Source organism: Macaca thibetana, chromosome 5 (assembly GCF_024542745.1).
Source record: "Macaca thibetana thibetana isolate TM-01 chromosome 5, ASM2454274v1, whole genome shotgun sequence".
Classification (NCBI taxonomy): Eukaryota; Metazoa; Chordata; class Mammalia; order Primates; family Cercopithecidae; genus Macaca; species Macaca thibetana.
Window position 1 is genome coordinate 41939886 of NC_065582.1, and position 17787 is coordinate 41957672.

The following is a 17787-nucleotide window of genomic DNA, read 5'->3' on the forward strand; positions in this document are numbered from 1 at the left end:
AACCGTAACAAATGAAAGGTTAGGCCCAGCAGAAGTTGACAATTTTTTACTTTAGTGAGTCAAGACATTTTTTAAAAAACAATTAACATCTGTTATCACCGTAATTTCATGTCAAACAAACAAAGCTTCTATACCTAAAAATCAAAAAAGATAAGCTCAGGAGGGAAAAAAATAACTCATGTAAAAGGAATGCTTTTAGCTAGTTACATTATTTGGGATAGGGGTAATAGCTAATTACATTATTTGGGATAGGGGTAATAGATGAAAGGAGTTACCAGACCAAAATCAATTTTATCTCAGACCATCATTAGTCCAAAGACCTGAATTTGGGAACCACTGCTGTGTGTTTCAAAGAACCAGCATTTGTACTGTGTTCTATGGTTCACGAAAAACTATTGCACAGGTATTTTATTTAACTCTAAGGAAAAAAAAAAAAAAAACTGCCCAGAGAGGATGATACTTACTGCCTTTTTAATCTAAAAAAATTTAAGCTTAGCCCAAATGCCTGGAAAATGACAAAGCCGAACCTTAAATCAGAATCTCTGACCCCAAATATCAAGGTCTTTCCACTACTTAAGCCACCACCCCCTTCTGACAACTAACAGAGCCTATTCGACCAGCTCTGGGCATACACACTAACGATGCTCTTTCACACCTGTCCAAGCATCAAGCAATTTACAGGAGACGTTACCAACACAGACTCCACTTTCAGAATGACAATCCCAGCATTCAGTAGTTGTATGACCTAGGGAACATTATTTACCTCTCGGTGCCTCTATTTTCATTTATAAATGGGGAATAATAATAGTATCTTATACTTCATAGGGCTGTTTTATGGATAAATGAGACAAGTTGTATACAAGTGTAGCACAGTGCTGGGTATACAATGAATGAGGAAAGAATTTTACCACTACTGTTACGTTGCTTCATTTCAATTTCTCTCAAAGGCAACAGTGATGAATGTAAAAATTAAAGTTTCCTGTGATTCTCACTTGGGCATATAATACAAATAATTCTAACATTCTCAAGACTATCTTGAGTTTTTAATTTAGTTCTTTCAAATTCAATTTTAAAAACTGAGATTAATAAGATAATGTATGAGAAAAATTCAGACTTCTGCCATATCATACAACTGCTCACAAGAGGCGAAGGCTGCAAGATTCCAGAATAAGGGCAAATGGAAAAAGCACAACCATCCTGCTGCCTGCATAGAACATGAACTTCCATTCAAAGCACAGATACCCTGTAACCTTTCCCTGAGTCATCTCTACTAGTAAATTTTTAGGTTGGATTGAAAGTCCTGTAAATCAGCCACACTTAAATGAAGTGACACCTGTAAAACACCCTTATTACAGTTAAGGGTGAAGAGGGAGGGAAATAGTAAAGAGAGACACATTTCACATTCTCATCCTTCCTGCTAACTAGCAATTGGGTTCTACAGTTGAAGTAGTAAACCTTAAGAGCTTAGCTGTTAAAATAAGACCAAATGTTCAAAGTCTGAAAGAAATAAAGGTCCTTCAGTTTTCAAAATGAGAACAATCTGTGCACTGTGTATTTGCTAAGACAGCAACAGAGACTAAAATCCCTACAAGTTAGGATGCCACACAGGAATATCTTTTATCACTATCTGCAGTTTTCCTGATGATATGAGTAGGAACCAACTATCTCAGATTGGTGGGAACAAAAATGGTATGAAGGAAGGAGAAAAATACTAATATGTCCCTCTTGACCTTAAGATGATGGTGAGGCACGGTTGTGGGAGGGGAGGATGTGTACGTGTGTATGAATGTGTGTGCCGGTGTGCACTGGTAATGAGGGCAGAGGTGAGGGGGAAGGAGAAAAAATAAAATACCCTCATAACTCTGGCTCATTTTCAATCTTACACCAAATTCTGACTTCCTTACAAGCATGTTCCTGGGTCGCACACAGTGTGAAACAGAAGCTAGTGGGGTGTCGGAAGAACAGGGTGCTCACAGCCACTCCTAAGCTCACTGTACCCCTCTCTCCAGGGCTGGAATGTGTTTCTCCAGAATATGCAATATACACCCACTAGGCGATAGAAGCAGGCAGAGAAAGGGGTGGGAATAATTGCCCAAAATGTCACAATAATGGCAAGAATAGCAGAGTTTTCAATAATTTGCATTTTTAAGCAGCCACTGCTGGAGGGCCTCTTACTTTTTTCCTGGACATACAGGTAGCCTTCTGCTGTAAACTGACTTGCTCGTTTGTGGTCCTTGGGATTCTGTCTGATTTTGTTCATAAGCTCTTCCACTTCTGACCTTGTTCCTTCAAATCGATTCCGTGTCTGAAATGGATTTAAAAACACACATAAATGTTAAGTTCTGAGTTTTCTCGTGCACATTTTAAAGTCTCTGGATAACCGAATTACATTTTTTAACTCTAAATAACTTTTTTATAAATTTATCAAAATATCCCCATTCCTTGCAGTGTACCTCCTTACTGAGATTAACGCGCAAAGAAAAAAAAAATAGTGGTAAAATAGCTACCAGAGGAGTATAAGCCAGGGTTACTACAGGTTACTTACTTTGGAGGCTTTCTAACACCATGAATAATTTTATTATTCAACATAAAAAATTCCTGCCTTCAGGTCTCACACTACTAAATTTTAGGTTTAAAACATAAGTAGGTTTTAATATATCTACCTGAGAAGTATTTCCTTTGCAACAACCAATCTGACTCAATCAATCTGATTTGTTACTGTTACATTAGCAGTCTGTAAATACTCAGAATCTGAAAAAGTTTAATTCTTCTTTGCAAACTAATAAATACAAGTGTCAGTTTTCCCAGGTCATGGCAATTGCACTTGAAAATGACATTTCTTCCCTGAAGACGGAAGGGGGAAAAAAATCTCACCTACACAAATAATGTCTTTGATATATGAAGAGACAAATCACATTTCTGAAACGCAGGAGACGTGGTGTGCCAATATCTGTCAAACGGCTACACTGAAAACGTATATGCAAGGTGAAGTGACAGAATTATTACTAAGGCAATTGTGATGAGTCGGCACCACTGTGTTCCTAGACACTTCTTTCATCCAGACTCAAAAATAATTGTATTAATACCAAAAAACTGCTGACGTGAAACTGTGGAGGAACTGAGACAGAAAATTATTATTGAAATTTCTCCTCTTTCCTCCCTACAATAAAAGGGGTTGCCAAGGGTCCTAAGCGTGGGAAAACGGTAGAATGGCACATCTTTTTTGTCAAGGGATGGAGAGTCATCTGATAAATGTAGATTGTAAAAGGGAAAACCTGTCTGCAGAGGTTTGTTTTCTTTTAAACACAAAACTAAGCTGCGAGAAAAATCAGCTTATGTCCTGTAAGAAAGTATAAGCCTGCAAAGCAAGTAGAACTCAGTTGTTGATGACTAGGTTCCCTCTCTCCTTCCATTTCTCCAGGTTTTCTTATCCCCTTATTTTTTTTTTTTTTTTTTAAAGACAGGGTCTCACTCTGTCTCCCAGGCCGGAGTACAGTGGCACAATCATACCTCACTGCAGCCTCAACCTCCTGAACTCAAGCCATCCTCTCATCTCAGTCTCCAGAGGAGCTGGGACTACAGGCGCACACCAGCACGCCAGGCTTAATTTTTGTGTGTGTGGTTTTTGTTGTTGTTGTTGTTGTTTTGTAGAGACGGGGGTCTCCATATGGGGTCCAGGCTGGTCTCGAACTCCTGGGCTTAAGCAATCTACCCGCTTCAGCCTCCCACACTGTTGGGATTATAAGCATGAGCCACCATCCCTGGCCCTTATCCCCATCTTTGTACTAATTTCACCCTGATTTTACTCCCCTCCTTGGTCATTTTGCTGAGATTCCTTCCAACCTTCACTTCTCCCCGTGTGTGTATATTTACACATATGCATATATGTGCATGCCATACATGTATGGATGCTATCACAGGTGAGAGCATGTACACACACTTGTATTTAAGCCAATAATCCTATTATTTATGTTCATGCTCAAATTGCCCTAGATTTGAGCAGCAGGAGTCCCTTCGAGCTGGCTTCTGTCTTTTGACTGGTCCCTCTAATTTTCGACCAGTTCCTTACTTTCTGGTCCAATAAGGTACCCTAGGCTCATCTTACACTTTCCCTGCCCCAGTCCTGGAAAGGAGCTCTTGTTCTTTTTAGTGGAGAGTATTTAGTATTTGGAAACCAAGATCGGGGCACAGTGTGCTCACAGCTAAGGAAGTATCATTGCTTCTAAGTCTTCTCAGCAGACAGACTTAGGAAACAGATGTTCATACAGTTAAGCCTTAACACAGGCTTGAACTTTGTGGATCTACTAATACATGGATTTTCCTCCCCATCTACAACTCCTGCGACAGCAACTCTTCCTCCTCAGTCTACTGATTATGAAAACACACGAAGGCCTTTATGAGGATCCACTTCCACTTAATGAATAGTAAGTATATTTTCTCTTCCTTATGATTTTTGCAGTAACATTTTCTTTTCTCTAGCTTACTTCATTGTAAGAACACAGTATATCATACATAGAACACACAAAATATGTGGTAATCAACTATTGCTGTTATGGGTAAGGCTTCTGATCAACAGTAGGAGATTAGTAGTCAAGTTTGAGGGAAGTCAAAAGTTATATGCAGACACCCAACAGCGCAGAGGTGCTAACCCCAACGTTGTTCAAAGGTCAACTGTCTACACAGAGCACGTGTGTTTATACAACACACCATCACTACTTCTGTATCTACCTATATATTCGCAAATCCATGACTTCCTACCAAGAAATCTAATTCTACTCCAGTTCTTCAGGTTTCTTTCCAGTCTCTCTCCTTCCAAATCTGTGAATTTCTTCCCAGGCGGTAAGAAGCCTGGTTGTCATTCTCAACATGTCTGCTTATGTGCTCACTTAACATCTCTGCTCAGCACAAGCAATCTCCCAAATGCCCCAGCAGCCACCTCTGTCTCATCACCACTCACTCCACCATCCCTGCTGCAGACACCTCCACGAGGTCCCTCCTCCCTCACCACCCGACTTCCTCAGAGGCTTTTTGTCTGCACTGGGAATGGAAGGCTTTTTTTTTTTTTTCTCTTGAGAACAGGTCTCACTCTGCTGCTCAGGCTGGAGTACAGTGGCACAATCATGGTTCACTGCAGCCTCAACCTCCCAGGCTCAAATGATCCTCCGACCTCAGCCTCCCGAGTACAGGGACTACTCATATGCACCACCACCTCCAGCTGATTCTTCTCTACTTTTGTAGAGACAGGGTTGCACTATGTTGCCCAGGCTGGTCCTGAACTCTGGGGCTCAAGTGATCCTCCTGCCTCAACGTCCCAAAGTGCTGGGATTATAGGCGTGAGCCACCATCCCCAGCCACTATTTTTTAATGGTACCATTTTTAGGTAAGTTACGCACTGAAAATTTTGCATAAAATCAGTAGAATGGCTAAAACCTTGCAATTTCCAATTATAAGCTCCAAGCACATATGAAGGCATCTTCTAATTACAATAATGTTAGACCCCAAACACTACAATAGGTAACATTTGAGTATTTACATGGTTCTTTAATCCTCACAATAACCTATATGGCAGGACACTAATGCTATCCATCTATCCAATAAAAGATCATTGCTGCCTTGTTTTCTTTACATGCTTTAGGAATTAAATATCTCCAAATAAACTAGCTTTATATTAAGCCTTATATATTTTAGTATTTTAAATCTGATTGAAAGAGAAAACATCTTTAAAAAACTTCTTTTCTGATTACAAAAACTAATCCATATCACCGTGAAACAGAGAGATAGACACAAATAGTCCCATTTGGGGGACAAAAAGAAAAGGGATAAGACTAAAGCTAACCATAAGCCCACCCCTCAGGTAACTGCTGTTATATTTTGATGTGATCATTTCTAATCTCTTTTAAAAACACACACACACAAGTCTGTAGTTTTGGTATTCTACTTTCCTTAGAACATTGCGACAAAAATATTTTGCCCATGTTCTTAAATAATTCTTACCCATTCTTGTTATCTCCTAGGGACTCTTTAAGAATCCTAAAATTCTGCACACTGTATTTCCTTCCAGGAAGAATTCTATTCTAGTCTCTTCCCCACATTCTTCGGGAGACAGAAATCACAAAAGTTCAAAATTAGTTCCTTAAAATATTCTTTAAATTTGAGGCAATTTCCATTCTTCTGGAAAACCCATTTCCTAAAAGCCATCTTGCTACTTTCTTGATTTCCATTTATCACTCTAGATTATAGAAAATGAAGACTCTATTTCTCAAAAAAAAAAAAAAAAGTCTAGGCACTTTTACAATACAATAGGTATTATCAAATGGGGAAAAATAGGTTTTCACTTTTAAATAACTTTTACCTTTTTCTGATTATAAAAGTTTTGCTTTTTTACTAAAATTAAATACTAAAAAGATGATCAAAATATTTATGATGTTATAATGCAGAGGCAGTTAACATTTGATTATGTTTACTAAAATACATATATGTAGCTGGACACAGTGGCTCATGCCAGTAATCCCAACACTTTAGGATACTGAGGCAGGCGGATCACGAGGTCAGGAGACTGAGACCATCCTGGCTAACACGGTGAATCCCCGTCTCTACCAAAAAATACAAAAAAATTAGCCGGGCATGGTGGCAAGTGCCTGTAGTCCCAGCTATTCGGGAAACTGAGGCAGGAAAATGGCATGAACCCGGGAGGCAGAGTTTGCAGTGAGCTGAGATAGGGCCGCTGCACTCCAGCCTGGGTGACAGGGCGAGACTCCGTCTCAAACAAACAAATAAATGCAACACACACACACACACACACAAAAACCACAACTGGGACTTTTTTCAACAATATGTTGTTTTATATACCCAGCATTTTATCTTTATTATAATACAAAACTGACATCAAGGAATGAGATGAATGGCCAAGAAATGAGCAAATTACAGTGTCAATGAGGTATAGCAGATGATACAGAATGAGTGACCCGCGTTTCAAAAGTGCTGGTGTTTCTGATTTTAAAAAAAAAATAGCTAAAAATTAACATTTTGAAGAGCAGAGACGCCACCTAGATCACGTGTTCTCAATACTGAAGGTGAGGCCGAGAGAAACTCTGAGTTGCAAGAGTGTTTATTAAGAAACAGCCAAATAAAATCAAGACAGGAATATTTAGAAAAAAGGTTGAGAATGTAGGGCGATTTACTGATGACCACACATCCTTAAGTGCGAGACAATACAAAAAAAGGCTTTTATTCAATAAACTGTCATTTCCCCATTTCTCTACAGAAAATGAATACTGTTGTCAATTGTGTAAGTTCTGAATATATTAAGGATTCCAACCAGGTCATTTTGTGAAACATTTCAAATGATAGCTTAGCTTCAAAGTTTGCTCCGAAGATTTCAAGACTGAATATTGCTCATTATCATCTAAATATTTAATGCCTCTGAAAGTTTTTTTGGTTTATATAAGGTAAACAGACCCCCGCCTTCCCCACAGGTGTGTTATAAACACACTTCCACAAATAAATGAGCTGTGCAAGGAGTTTCACTGAACATCCCAAAAGACTGACGTTTCCCCATAGCTCACCCCGGAGCCTGAGGCAGAGCGCTGGCTTCAAAGGGCATTCACCTATGCATTCACAAGCTTCTGCTTGGTTTAATGATCAAATGCCTCTGATCTGAAACTCTTCATTATCTCTAAATAAGGGGCACTATTTTCTTCATTTTACCTTGATTCTGGAAGTTATATATACAGTCCTGCCTGAAGGTTCTCATTCTGGCCAGTCCTGCACTTGACAGACGAGGTCCAGACAGAAAAGGTGAATTTCCACAAATTATACAGCCACTAAGTGAAGGGGAAAACAGGAGTTATAATCTCAAGCAGGGGTCCCCAACCCTCAGGCTGCCAGCCGGTACTGGTCCATGGCCTGTTAGAAATCGGGTCACACGGCAGGAGGTGAGCGGCAGGTGAGCATAACCGCCTGAGTCGACCTTCTCTCAGATCAGCGGTGGCATTAGATTCTCATAGGAGCACGAACCCTATTGTGAACTGCGCACGCAAAGGATCTAGATTGTGCACTCCTTATGAGAATCTAATAATGCCTGATGACCTGAGGTGGAAGTATCATCACGAAACCATACCCTATCTTCCCCCACCTCCATTCCATCTACAGAAGAACTGTCTTCCTTAAAACCGGTCCCTGGTGCCAAAAAGGTTGGGGACCACTTATGTGAACTATCTAGTGTTCTTTTTACATAACTGTTTTCTGCTGCCTGCAAAATATTCTGAATAATCTCAACATCGGCCAGGCATGGTGGCTCACCCCCATAATGCCAGGATCTTGGGAGGCTGACAAGAGGATCACTGGAACCCTGAAGTTTGAGAGCAGCCTGGGCAACACAGTGAGATGCCATCTCTATCAAAAAGAAAAAAAAATTAGCTGGGTGTGCTGGCATGCACCGGCAGTCCCAGCTACTTAGGAGGCTGCGGCAGGAGGATTACTTGAGCCTAGGAGGTTGAGGCTGCAGTGAGCAGTGGTTGTGCCACTGCACTTCAGCCTCGGCAACAGAGTGAGACCCTGTCTCAAAAAAAAAAAAAAAAAAAAAAAAAAAAAACTCAACATCATTAAACTCAATATTCTACTACCTGCAGGGACAATTGTGGGGTAACTAGAACGAATCCACACATACCCATTTTGGATTTCTAAGTTTTGTCACATTATAGTCATATCACATATTTTATAACTGTTTTCACAAATTGTGAGACCACAGCAGCAGAAAAAGAAAGAATCTACTCCAGGACTCTATCATTAGCCCAGGTGAATGTCCTAACAATCCTCAAATAGAAGTTGACACATAAATTATAAAAATAAGAGGTTTTATCATCTACATTCCCAAGTATAGGGAACTGTACATTAAAAAAAAAAGTTAGAAACAAAATTTACACAAAAGGTATTCACCCTCAACTTTTTTTAAGACGGATTCTCGCTCTGTCACACAGGCTGGAGTACAGTGGCACAATCTCAGCTCACTGCAACCTCCGCCTCCCGGGTTCAAGCAATTCTCCTGCCTCAGCCTCCCAAGTAGCTGGGATTACAGGCGCACTCCACCACGCCCAGCTAATTTTTGTATTTTTAGCGGAGATGGGGTTTCACCATGTTGGCCAGGATGGTCTCGATATCTGGACCTCGTGAGCCACCCGCCTTGGTCTCCCAAAGTGCTGAGATTACAGGTATGAACCACTGCTCCCAGCCCACTCTCAACTTCTAATTGTGAAAGAAATGAAGAGCAGGCAACAACCACAGCTTCCCATCCATCTACCTGTGTGTCTTTCATTATGTGCTGTGAGTCGGTCACAAAGCTATCTCACGACATTCCTAACAAGACCTCAAACTACACTCAACATCCCCTGACCAGCTTGTCAATGAGGACACCTCCAGCATCAACTAGTGTTGAGAGGAAAAACATCCACCACCTGATCAAAATGACATATAGTATGCTGCTTAATACCATTCTCCTGAATCTCTTCATCCAAGACTTGGCAGAAAGCACACATTTTCCAAAGGAAAATAATCAAGACCAATAGCAACTGTGAACACCAATGCATTAGTAAATATGCGTAAAATGTAGGGAAGAAATTCCACTCAAACGATAAGCTTATCTGGGAACAAAAATCAAGATACCCAGTTAAAGGAGAAGAAATGTAGTGCATTATAAATTCAGAGCCTTAAAGTGGAGTGCTCTTTTGTCTGTTGCAGAAATAGCTGACTTAGAGTTAAGGTAACAAAGCTTATCCTTAGAATTGACCCAGAAACTGCAGGAAAAGCCGCCAGGTGGCAGAATTTCCCAAGCCTCAACCAACTGTAGAGCAGTTCGTCACACCAAGAGTTGACCAGCAGATGGCATCATACCCTCAGTTTCTCAGTATCAACAGATCAGCATTGTCTTCATTTAAGGCTTTTCATACAACAAATGAAAAATACACTTTTCAAACATCTTTTTATAAAGAAAGCTTTCATTTCCTTACATTCTGAATGTTGATCTGTAGTTCCATTTTGTAGTGATTGAAGTCTTTGGCAAGTTCATGGCCCTGATGATAGAAGGTAAACATCCCCTGAAAAAATGACAGCATCTAAGACACAGGAAGAAAAGAGTAGTATTAGCACAAAACAACTCAGGAGAAAAAAGAATCATATAAACAACCAAGTGTTCCCCCCGCCACCTCACTGTTATTCCACTGAAATAAAGTGATTAAAGGGAAGTCAATAATATTCAAGTAAACCCAAGTACAATATTAATTGGTCTTTATAGAAAATGATGCTTTTTTCCCTTAAATATCACAGCCATTAGGCAGCTTGTATGGCATGTTCTGTAGGAAAAATTGAATTATAAAGTCATCCATTTGTCCTCTTTAGTCAGGAGAATTCCAGTATTTGTAATTGAAATCTTATCACTATAGGTTGATACAATCTATAAGAAAGTAAAATCACAGAATCAAAGAGCTCCAGACTCTCCCCAGCCACATCCAACAGAGTGCAACCCCTGTGTTTTGTTGACAAAGATATTCCATGACTTGCCAGGGGCAGCCCCAAACCCGTAATTAAACCTTTAGTTTTCTACCAACTCCCAACCTGTCTCTAATTAGAGAGCTGTTGCCTCTGCTCCACATGTGAGTCAATAAATCTAAACTGAAGAGAAGTGATTTGGGGAGAGAGTTAAGGAAATGTTGAGATTCATTTTCTTTCAAATGCCACACCGTGGGTGGTTAGGAATCTGGGGCTGTGACACCAAATGCCCCGCAGGCTCCATTCCCAACATCAGCCATGACTTGTTACGGGACCTTGGGCAAATTATTCAACCTTTCTCTACTTCTATTTCCTTATCTCCTCATTGAGTAATAGTGTGGACTAATGAGTTCAGTACAACACTTAGAACAATGACTTGAACAGCAACTGAGCATTATAAATGCCCAATAAAGCAGGCCATTACTGTTATTTCACATAAAAAGAAAGCTTTTGAGGAGGTTTACTTTACTAGTTTAGGTTAATGACTATCGTTGCAACTAAACCATAGCTCCACAAATGCTCATTTTTAATCATTACTTGGTTATTCTTGTTTCTATAAACCATACACACTATGGGTAAATTGTGTAGCGTGTGAATGTTATCTTAATAAAGCTGTTTAAGAAAAAGAAACCATTCAACAAGTTGATATTAAAATTAAAATGAATCCTGAAAATGAGTTCCTGTTTTGCTGAAATCCACATGAAATATCCTTTACATTATGTTATATATATTTATGTGCATGTATCTTCATAAATAAACAACTGAAGCTACTAGAAAACATCTATATAATCACAAAGATCATGTGTTTCTAAAGTAACTAAAAAGAAATGTCAGAGTAACTCATAAAATTGTCTCAAATGTTCCACATCCTGCTTCTAAACTTAGATTGCCATAAGCATTATGAGTTGTGTTTGAAGTTACATTACAAACAATTGTTTAAAGTACCAAAGTTTGAACTGGTATAAACAACCCATGTTCACTCATTCTACTATAAATTATTTCAGAGACACTTTTTAAAGACAGAGCTATAGGCTAAGGTAGCAGAAACTGCACTTGTTTGCTTTCCTTGAGATCATGTAGCAATGGGAATATTACGTGTTGCAGTGCAAATACAGTTGAGAAACACTGATTTAGAGGCAATTCCTTGAATTCATGGCTGTGTTTGCCCTTTTCAATATGTCTCTTTCATGTTTATGCACTATGGCCTCTAATAACTATAAACCAAAAATCAGACCTAGGAAGATAAATACTTATCTTATATTGCAAAAATCCACCAGCAAACAACTTGGCAATAATACTCACAGGTTCCACAAACTCAAACTTCTTTCGTTCTTGGATTTCCTGCAGCTTACACACATACTCGAGAGAGAGTTCATAGAAGTGTTGCCGGTTCTGCTCCACTTGGATATCTGCCTATGTTAGAATCACAGAGGTTAGGCAAACTGGAGATGGTGAAAAGTGAAACTCTACATCAGAGGTCATCACACTGTGGTCCATGGGCCAAAATACGTTGTGCTGCCTGATTTTGTAAATGAAGTATTGCAACACAGGCACAATCATTCATTTAGGTATCGTCTGCAGCTACTTTCCTGCTGCAACAGCAGAATTGAGCAGGTGCAACAGGAACTTTATGGTCCACAAAAGTCTAAAATATTTACTATCAGTTTCTTTGCAGAAAAAGTTTGTGACTCCTACTCTGTATGTTGAGGTTGACCTGCAAGAACTGAAGATCAAAGAGGTTTCTCTTCATGAAAAATTCACCCCAACCACAACTGATGCCCCAAGGCTGAACCACATGCAATCACAATCCACAAACATTTCTATGAACAAATCCTTTAAGAACAACGTCTGCCTGAGAAAGAGCCCAGCACCTCAGCACTCAGGGAGTGATGGCGGCAGGTGAGGAGGAGCCAGCCATGGCAGCATCTCAAGAACCCAGCTCTCAAAGGCGGGCCAGGGCTGGATGCCCATCTGCAGCCCTCACAACGTCTCATGCCCTGGGAGGGAAGCAGGTACCAGCTGGTCAGGAGGCTATTCCAAAAAAAGCTTCCAGCTTAGCTTGTCTAACTGGAAAGGAACTAGAAGAAGAGCATGACTCCACAGAGAATAGTGGAGAGAGAACTCATGTCCAAGAAACCATTCTTACTAGGCATCATGTGATATTTTTCCTAACTTAGCTAATTTTACTCTTAAAAATATTTTTCTGGGCATTTCTCCAGGGAGGATATACAAAAGGCCAATAAGCACATGAAAAGACACTCAACATCGCTCATCATTAGGATGTAAATCAAACTCACAATGAGATGCCACCTCACACCCACTAGGGTGGCTACTATCCAAAAAATAAAAGTAGTGGTGTTGGTGAGGACGTCAAGAAACTGCAACCCCTGTGCATCATTAGTGGGAATGCAAGACGGTACAAGCACTGTGAAAAACAGTGCTTTAAGTAAAATAATATTGAAATATAATGTGTTACTAAGCTAAACTGAAAATTTCTACCTAACGCTCCTCAAAATCGCATTTTTGTGCCTTCATTAACCAGAATTCAATAGTTCAGCTACCAGCAGTTAACAGGCACAACTCCCAACAAAAAATTAAAATAAATTTTTCCCTCAAATTCAAAATAGTATTACCACATGACCCAGCAATTCTATAGCTGGGCATATACCCGAAAGAACTAAAAGCAGAGGAACAGATATGTGTACACCCCTGTTCATAGCAGCAGGGGGGAAAGTGACCCAAATGCCCACGGATGGATGGATGGATGGATGGATGGATGGATGGATGGATGGACGGACGGACGGACGGACGGACGGAGAGACAGACGAGTAAATAAAATGTAGCCGATTCATATGTATAACAGAATATTATTCAGCCTTAGACAGGAAGGAAATTCTGATACATGCTACGACATGGATGAACCTTGAGTACATCAGGCTAAGTGAAATAAACCAGTCACAAAGGGACAGATACTATACGATCCCACTCATATGAGACACCTAGAGTAGTCGAATTCATAGAAACTGAAAGCAGAATGATGGCTGCCAGGGGCTGGAGAAGGGGAGAATGGAGAGTTATTGTTAACAGGTACAGAGGTGCAGTCTGGGAAGATTTTTGAAAAAGCCCTGGAGATGCATGGTGGTGATAGTTGCAAAACAATGTGAATGTACTTAATACTACTGAGCCATATACTTTACAATCAAATTATACATTTTATTGAAATTTTATTCATATATTTTATAACCAAAAATGTGTTTTTGAAAAGCATGTAATACATTTGAAACAACACATTTCAAAACATAATAAAAAACATTTCAGCAAACACTTTAATATATATTACTAAGCTAAAATGAGAATTTCTACTTAACACTCCTCTGAATCATATTTTTGTGCCTCCAATAACCAGAGTTTGATAGTTCAGCCATCAGCAGTTAGTTGGCACATCTCCCAGCAAAAACACAGTGATTTTGTTGAGTATTTAACAAAATAAAGACATAAGGAGGATGGTTTCCTCATTTGTCATTACTGGAAAGGCCCTTGAAGAAATTTATACCAGCATCAGATTTATCAATTTGATTTTATCGTTTAGCAAATTCTCTCTCCTGGTTGTTCTTGCTACTGTAATGACCCTTGCATTACCAGTCAACCTCTATCACCACCCCCTTAACGTTCTGAAAATCCAGAACTGTTGTGCCACATGCTCCATGATTAATTCACCATAATCCCTGGGATCAGTGGCAGTGATGGCAGTAGCGGACAGTCTGGAGCAGCCGCTGTGGGGACACCAGCTGCAGAGGGCAAAGTGTGGCCAGGGCTGCGCACACCATGGTACCCACGGGGGCCAGAAACAGGCAGGAGTCCCGACTTCTATGGAGTTGTCAGGGCAGGAGCCCCATGTTCCCAGACACAGCTGCCGCCACACGGCCACAGCTCTGGGTCAGGGCATCCCCATGCTCTTGGGGGCCAGGGAAGGCCCACTGCTCCGCCAGCAGACTCGAGAAGTGCCTGCTCCTGCTCTCTGGCTTCTCCTCGCTCCCAGCACCTGATCCAGTGTGGAGCAAAGTTGTAGCCAAGCCTAGGTACTGTTGCCACCCGGCCGGGTATGTGTGCACTAGGGTGGTGCTGACATGCCAGCGCCCCCAGTACCCCCAACCTCCAGCTCGGCCCACTCTGGACTTTGGATGCCAACAAGCACAGGAGGGAGGCCAGGGAGCTGAGAGCAGCTCGACAGAGGCCTATAGGCTTCTCTTGGCGCAAATACTTTGGGTGCCATAGATGATATGTTGACAGCTGCAGGAGACAGACAGGTTCCTAGGTGGGAAGGGAGAGGTCCCTGGTGAATCCCCACCTTTAAGCCAGGATGGCCTGAAGCCTGGGAGCCGCTGGGCTGCCAGTTCTGGGTGGAGTCTGCAGACGGGAATGAAAACTTACGGTGCTTTTTCCAGGCCCACCCATGGCTGCACATGGACCAGTCAGCACACTTCCTCCCTTCTGAGCCCAGAAAAACCCTGCACTCAAACAGACTCAGAAAGACATGGGGACTACCAGCTGTCGGAAGAAGCAACCCCCGGGGTTCTCCTCCACTAGTCAGGATGACCTGCTTGTAGAAAGGAGCTACACACTAGAGGTCTCCCCTCCACTGAGAGCTGGACACTCATTATGATGACCTGCCTGCGGAAAAGGGCTACTCACTTCAGGTCTCCTGAGAACTGTCCTGTTGCTCAATGAAGTTCCCCTCTACCTTGCTCACCCCTGCAACTGTCTGCATACCTCATTCCTCTTGGATGTGGGACAAGAACTTGGGACCCAAGGAATGGCCAGACTGAAGGAGCTGTAACACCAACAGGAGTGAACCTCCCCCTCCCCTGCTCGCCACATTGTGGGCGATGAGAAGGAGAGAAGAACTGTGGTCCTTCAGGGAGCCCAGACCTAGGGGCTCCCTGAGCCAGGGCTGTGACACCCTCTTTGGGGCTCTGTGGTTCCTGGTGTCTGTAAGTTTCCAGGCGCCACCGTGCCCACAATGGAAGCGACCTGCAGTATGCCCGGTCTAGCCACAGCCTTGCACGGAGCCGGTGCCTGTGCCTGGAGCTGCCTGCCCCACCATGGTCGGCATGCCTGGCTGCACACAGTGGCCAGACCCTGAACTCACTCACGAACCCCTCGCCACTCCATGCCTGACTCGCCTTTGGCAGGCATGAGATCCAGGCCAGTAGCACAAGCCCAGCGCAGCCTGCTGAGAAGAGCTGGCAGAACAAGCCCAGCGGGCCAGAGCAAAACTCAGGCAAACGCATCACCAGCCACAAAGGTTTCTGCACCCTAAAGATCCCATGACAAGAGCCCTCTCTTACAAGAATGCCATGGACGTCCAAGTTGTAACTAGGGTCATAAAATGATTTCCTTCAGCCTGACCTTTAAAAATGAATCTAAAAGGCAATCACTATACATTGTACAACTCCAAGCAAATCACTAGTTTTTAACAAATACACAATTTCGCTTTGATTATCAACTAATTTCTAGTCTTTCCAGCTGTAAATATATGTAAGAAAGTAGACAAGTCTCACACAAAGTTATTCAGGGAATCTGCTTCTCAAGTAGATTATTATTACACTGAAATATTATCATTTGGCTACTTAGGAAGAAAAAATAGACTTCAAAAATAGAAATGGAATTTTCTCAAATATCCAATACCTGTTACTGTACAACTGTTAAGTAGAATGTAGGGGTGTGGATGGACGTAGACGCTATTATGCCCAATAAACATAAAGGTATAGTAGCAAGGCCTCAGAGAACTGCCAAAATAGCCAGCATGGTGCATGCCCAATTCTCTCCTGATCATTATTCTATTCTATTCTATTCTATTCTATTCTATTCTATTCTATTCTCTATTCTATTCTATTCTATTCTATTCTATTCTATTCTATTCTATTCATTTTTTGAGATGGAGTCTGACTCTGTCGCCCAGGCTGGAGTGCAGTGTCGCGATCTCAGCTCACTGCAAGCTCCGCCTCCTGAGTTCACACCATTCTCCTGCATCAGCCTCCCGAGCAGCTGGGACTCCAGGCGCCCACCACCACACCGGCTATTTTTTTGTATTTTTAGTAGAGACAAGGTTTCACCGTGTTAGCCAGGATGGTCTCCATCTCCTGACCTTGTGATCCACCTGCCTCGGCTTCCCAAAGTGCTGGGATTACAGGCATGAGCCACCACACCCAGCCATCTCCTGTTATTTTCAGTTGAAACAAGAGGAGAGAATGAATTATGTATGTTTCTAAGCCTTTGTTCAGTATCATTCTCTGCAACTTTTACAATCTCCTGAGCATCTCAATTCACTGAAAATTAGCATTACATTAACCACTGCCAAAAGTAATGAATATCCAAACCTAACATTTTCCCCTTCAAAAATCATACCCCCTATTAAGGGCTTTACACTTAAAATAGAAGGCTGTTTCAGTGTGAGCACATAAGTTTGTAAAGAGCAAACAGAGCAAGATAAAAAAGTGTATGTAATTTAAATGAAACAAATTATTCATCTTTAGGATCTCTTCATGTTTCTGGAGGTGAATTATCTTTGGGACTGATAAATTACTGGAGCCCTAGCTCACTGTACAACCATCTCCACACTTGTTCATTCAATAACTATACATTAAGTACCTACTCCCTAAGAGGTACTGTTCTAGGCACTGAAGATAGAACACTGAATAAGACAATGTTGTTGCCTTCAAGGAGCTTACATTCTAGTGGAAGAAGCCACGTAATAAATGAACAGTATGTCAAAACGGTTATAAGACCATGAAAAAAAAAATAGGCTGAACCCTGTGGCTCATGCCTGTAATTCCAGCACTTGGGGAGGCCAAGGCAGGTGGATCGCCTGAGGTCAGGAGTTCTAGACCAGCCTGGCCAACATAATGAAACCCTGTCTCTACTAAAAATACAAAAAATTAGCCGGGCGCGGTGGTGGGCGCCTGTAATCCCAGCTACTCAGGAGATAGTGGCAGGAGAATCGCTTGAACCTAGGAGGCGGAGGTTGCAGTGAGCCAGGATCTCACCATTGCACTCCAGCCTGGACGACAAGAGTGAAACTCCAACTCAAAAAAAAAAGGAATATGAAAAAAATATAAAGCAGAGTAAAGGGGACATTCTAAATAAGAAGGTCAGGAAAAACTTTTAATAAACTGACCTCTGAGTGGAGGGTATTTGGAAGAGTATTTGAAGGTTTGAGACACATGGATGCGTGTTGAAAACATA

General features: G+C 41.5%; 1 protein-coding gene across 4 annotated transcripts in view; it reads right to left on the reverse strand.

Annotated features, from left to right (window-relative positions):
- ARHGAP10 (Rho GTPase activating protein 10) overlaps positions 1-17787 on the reverse strand; it is a 333877-nt gene that overhangs the window by 188906 nt on the left and 127184 nt on the right. For all 4 annotated transcript variants that reach the window (XM_050790898.1, XM_050790899.1, XM_050790897.1 and 1 more), the window contains 3 exons: positions 11845-11955; positions 10005-10109; positions 2176-2305 (listed from right to left, as the gene is read on the reverse strand). In XM_050790898.1, coding sequence (XP_050646855.1) covers positions 2176-2305; positions 10005-10109; positions 11845-11955 — 346 coding nt within the window. The remainder of the gene's footprint in view (positions 1-2175; positions 2306-10004; positions 10110-11844; positions 11956-17787) is intronic.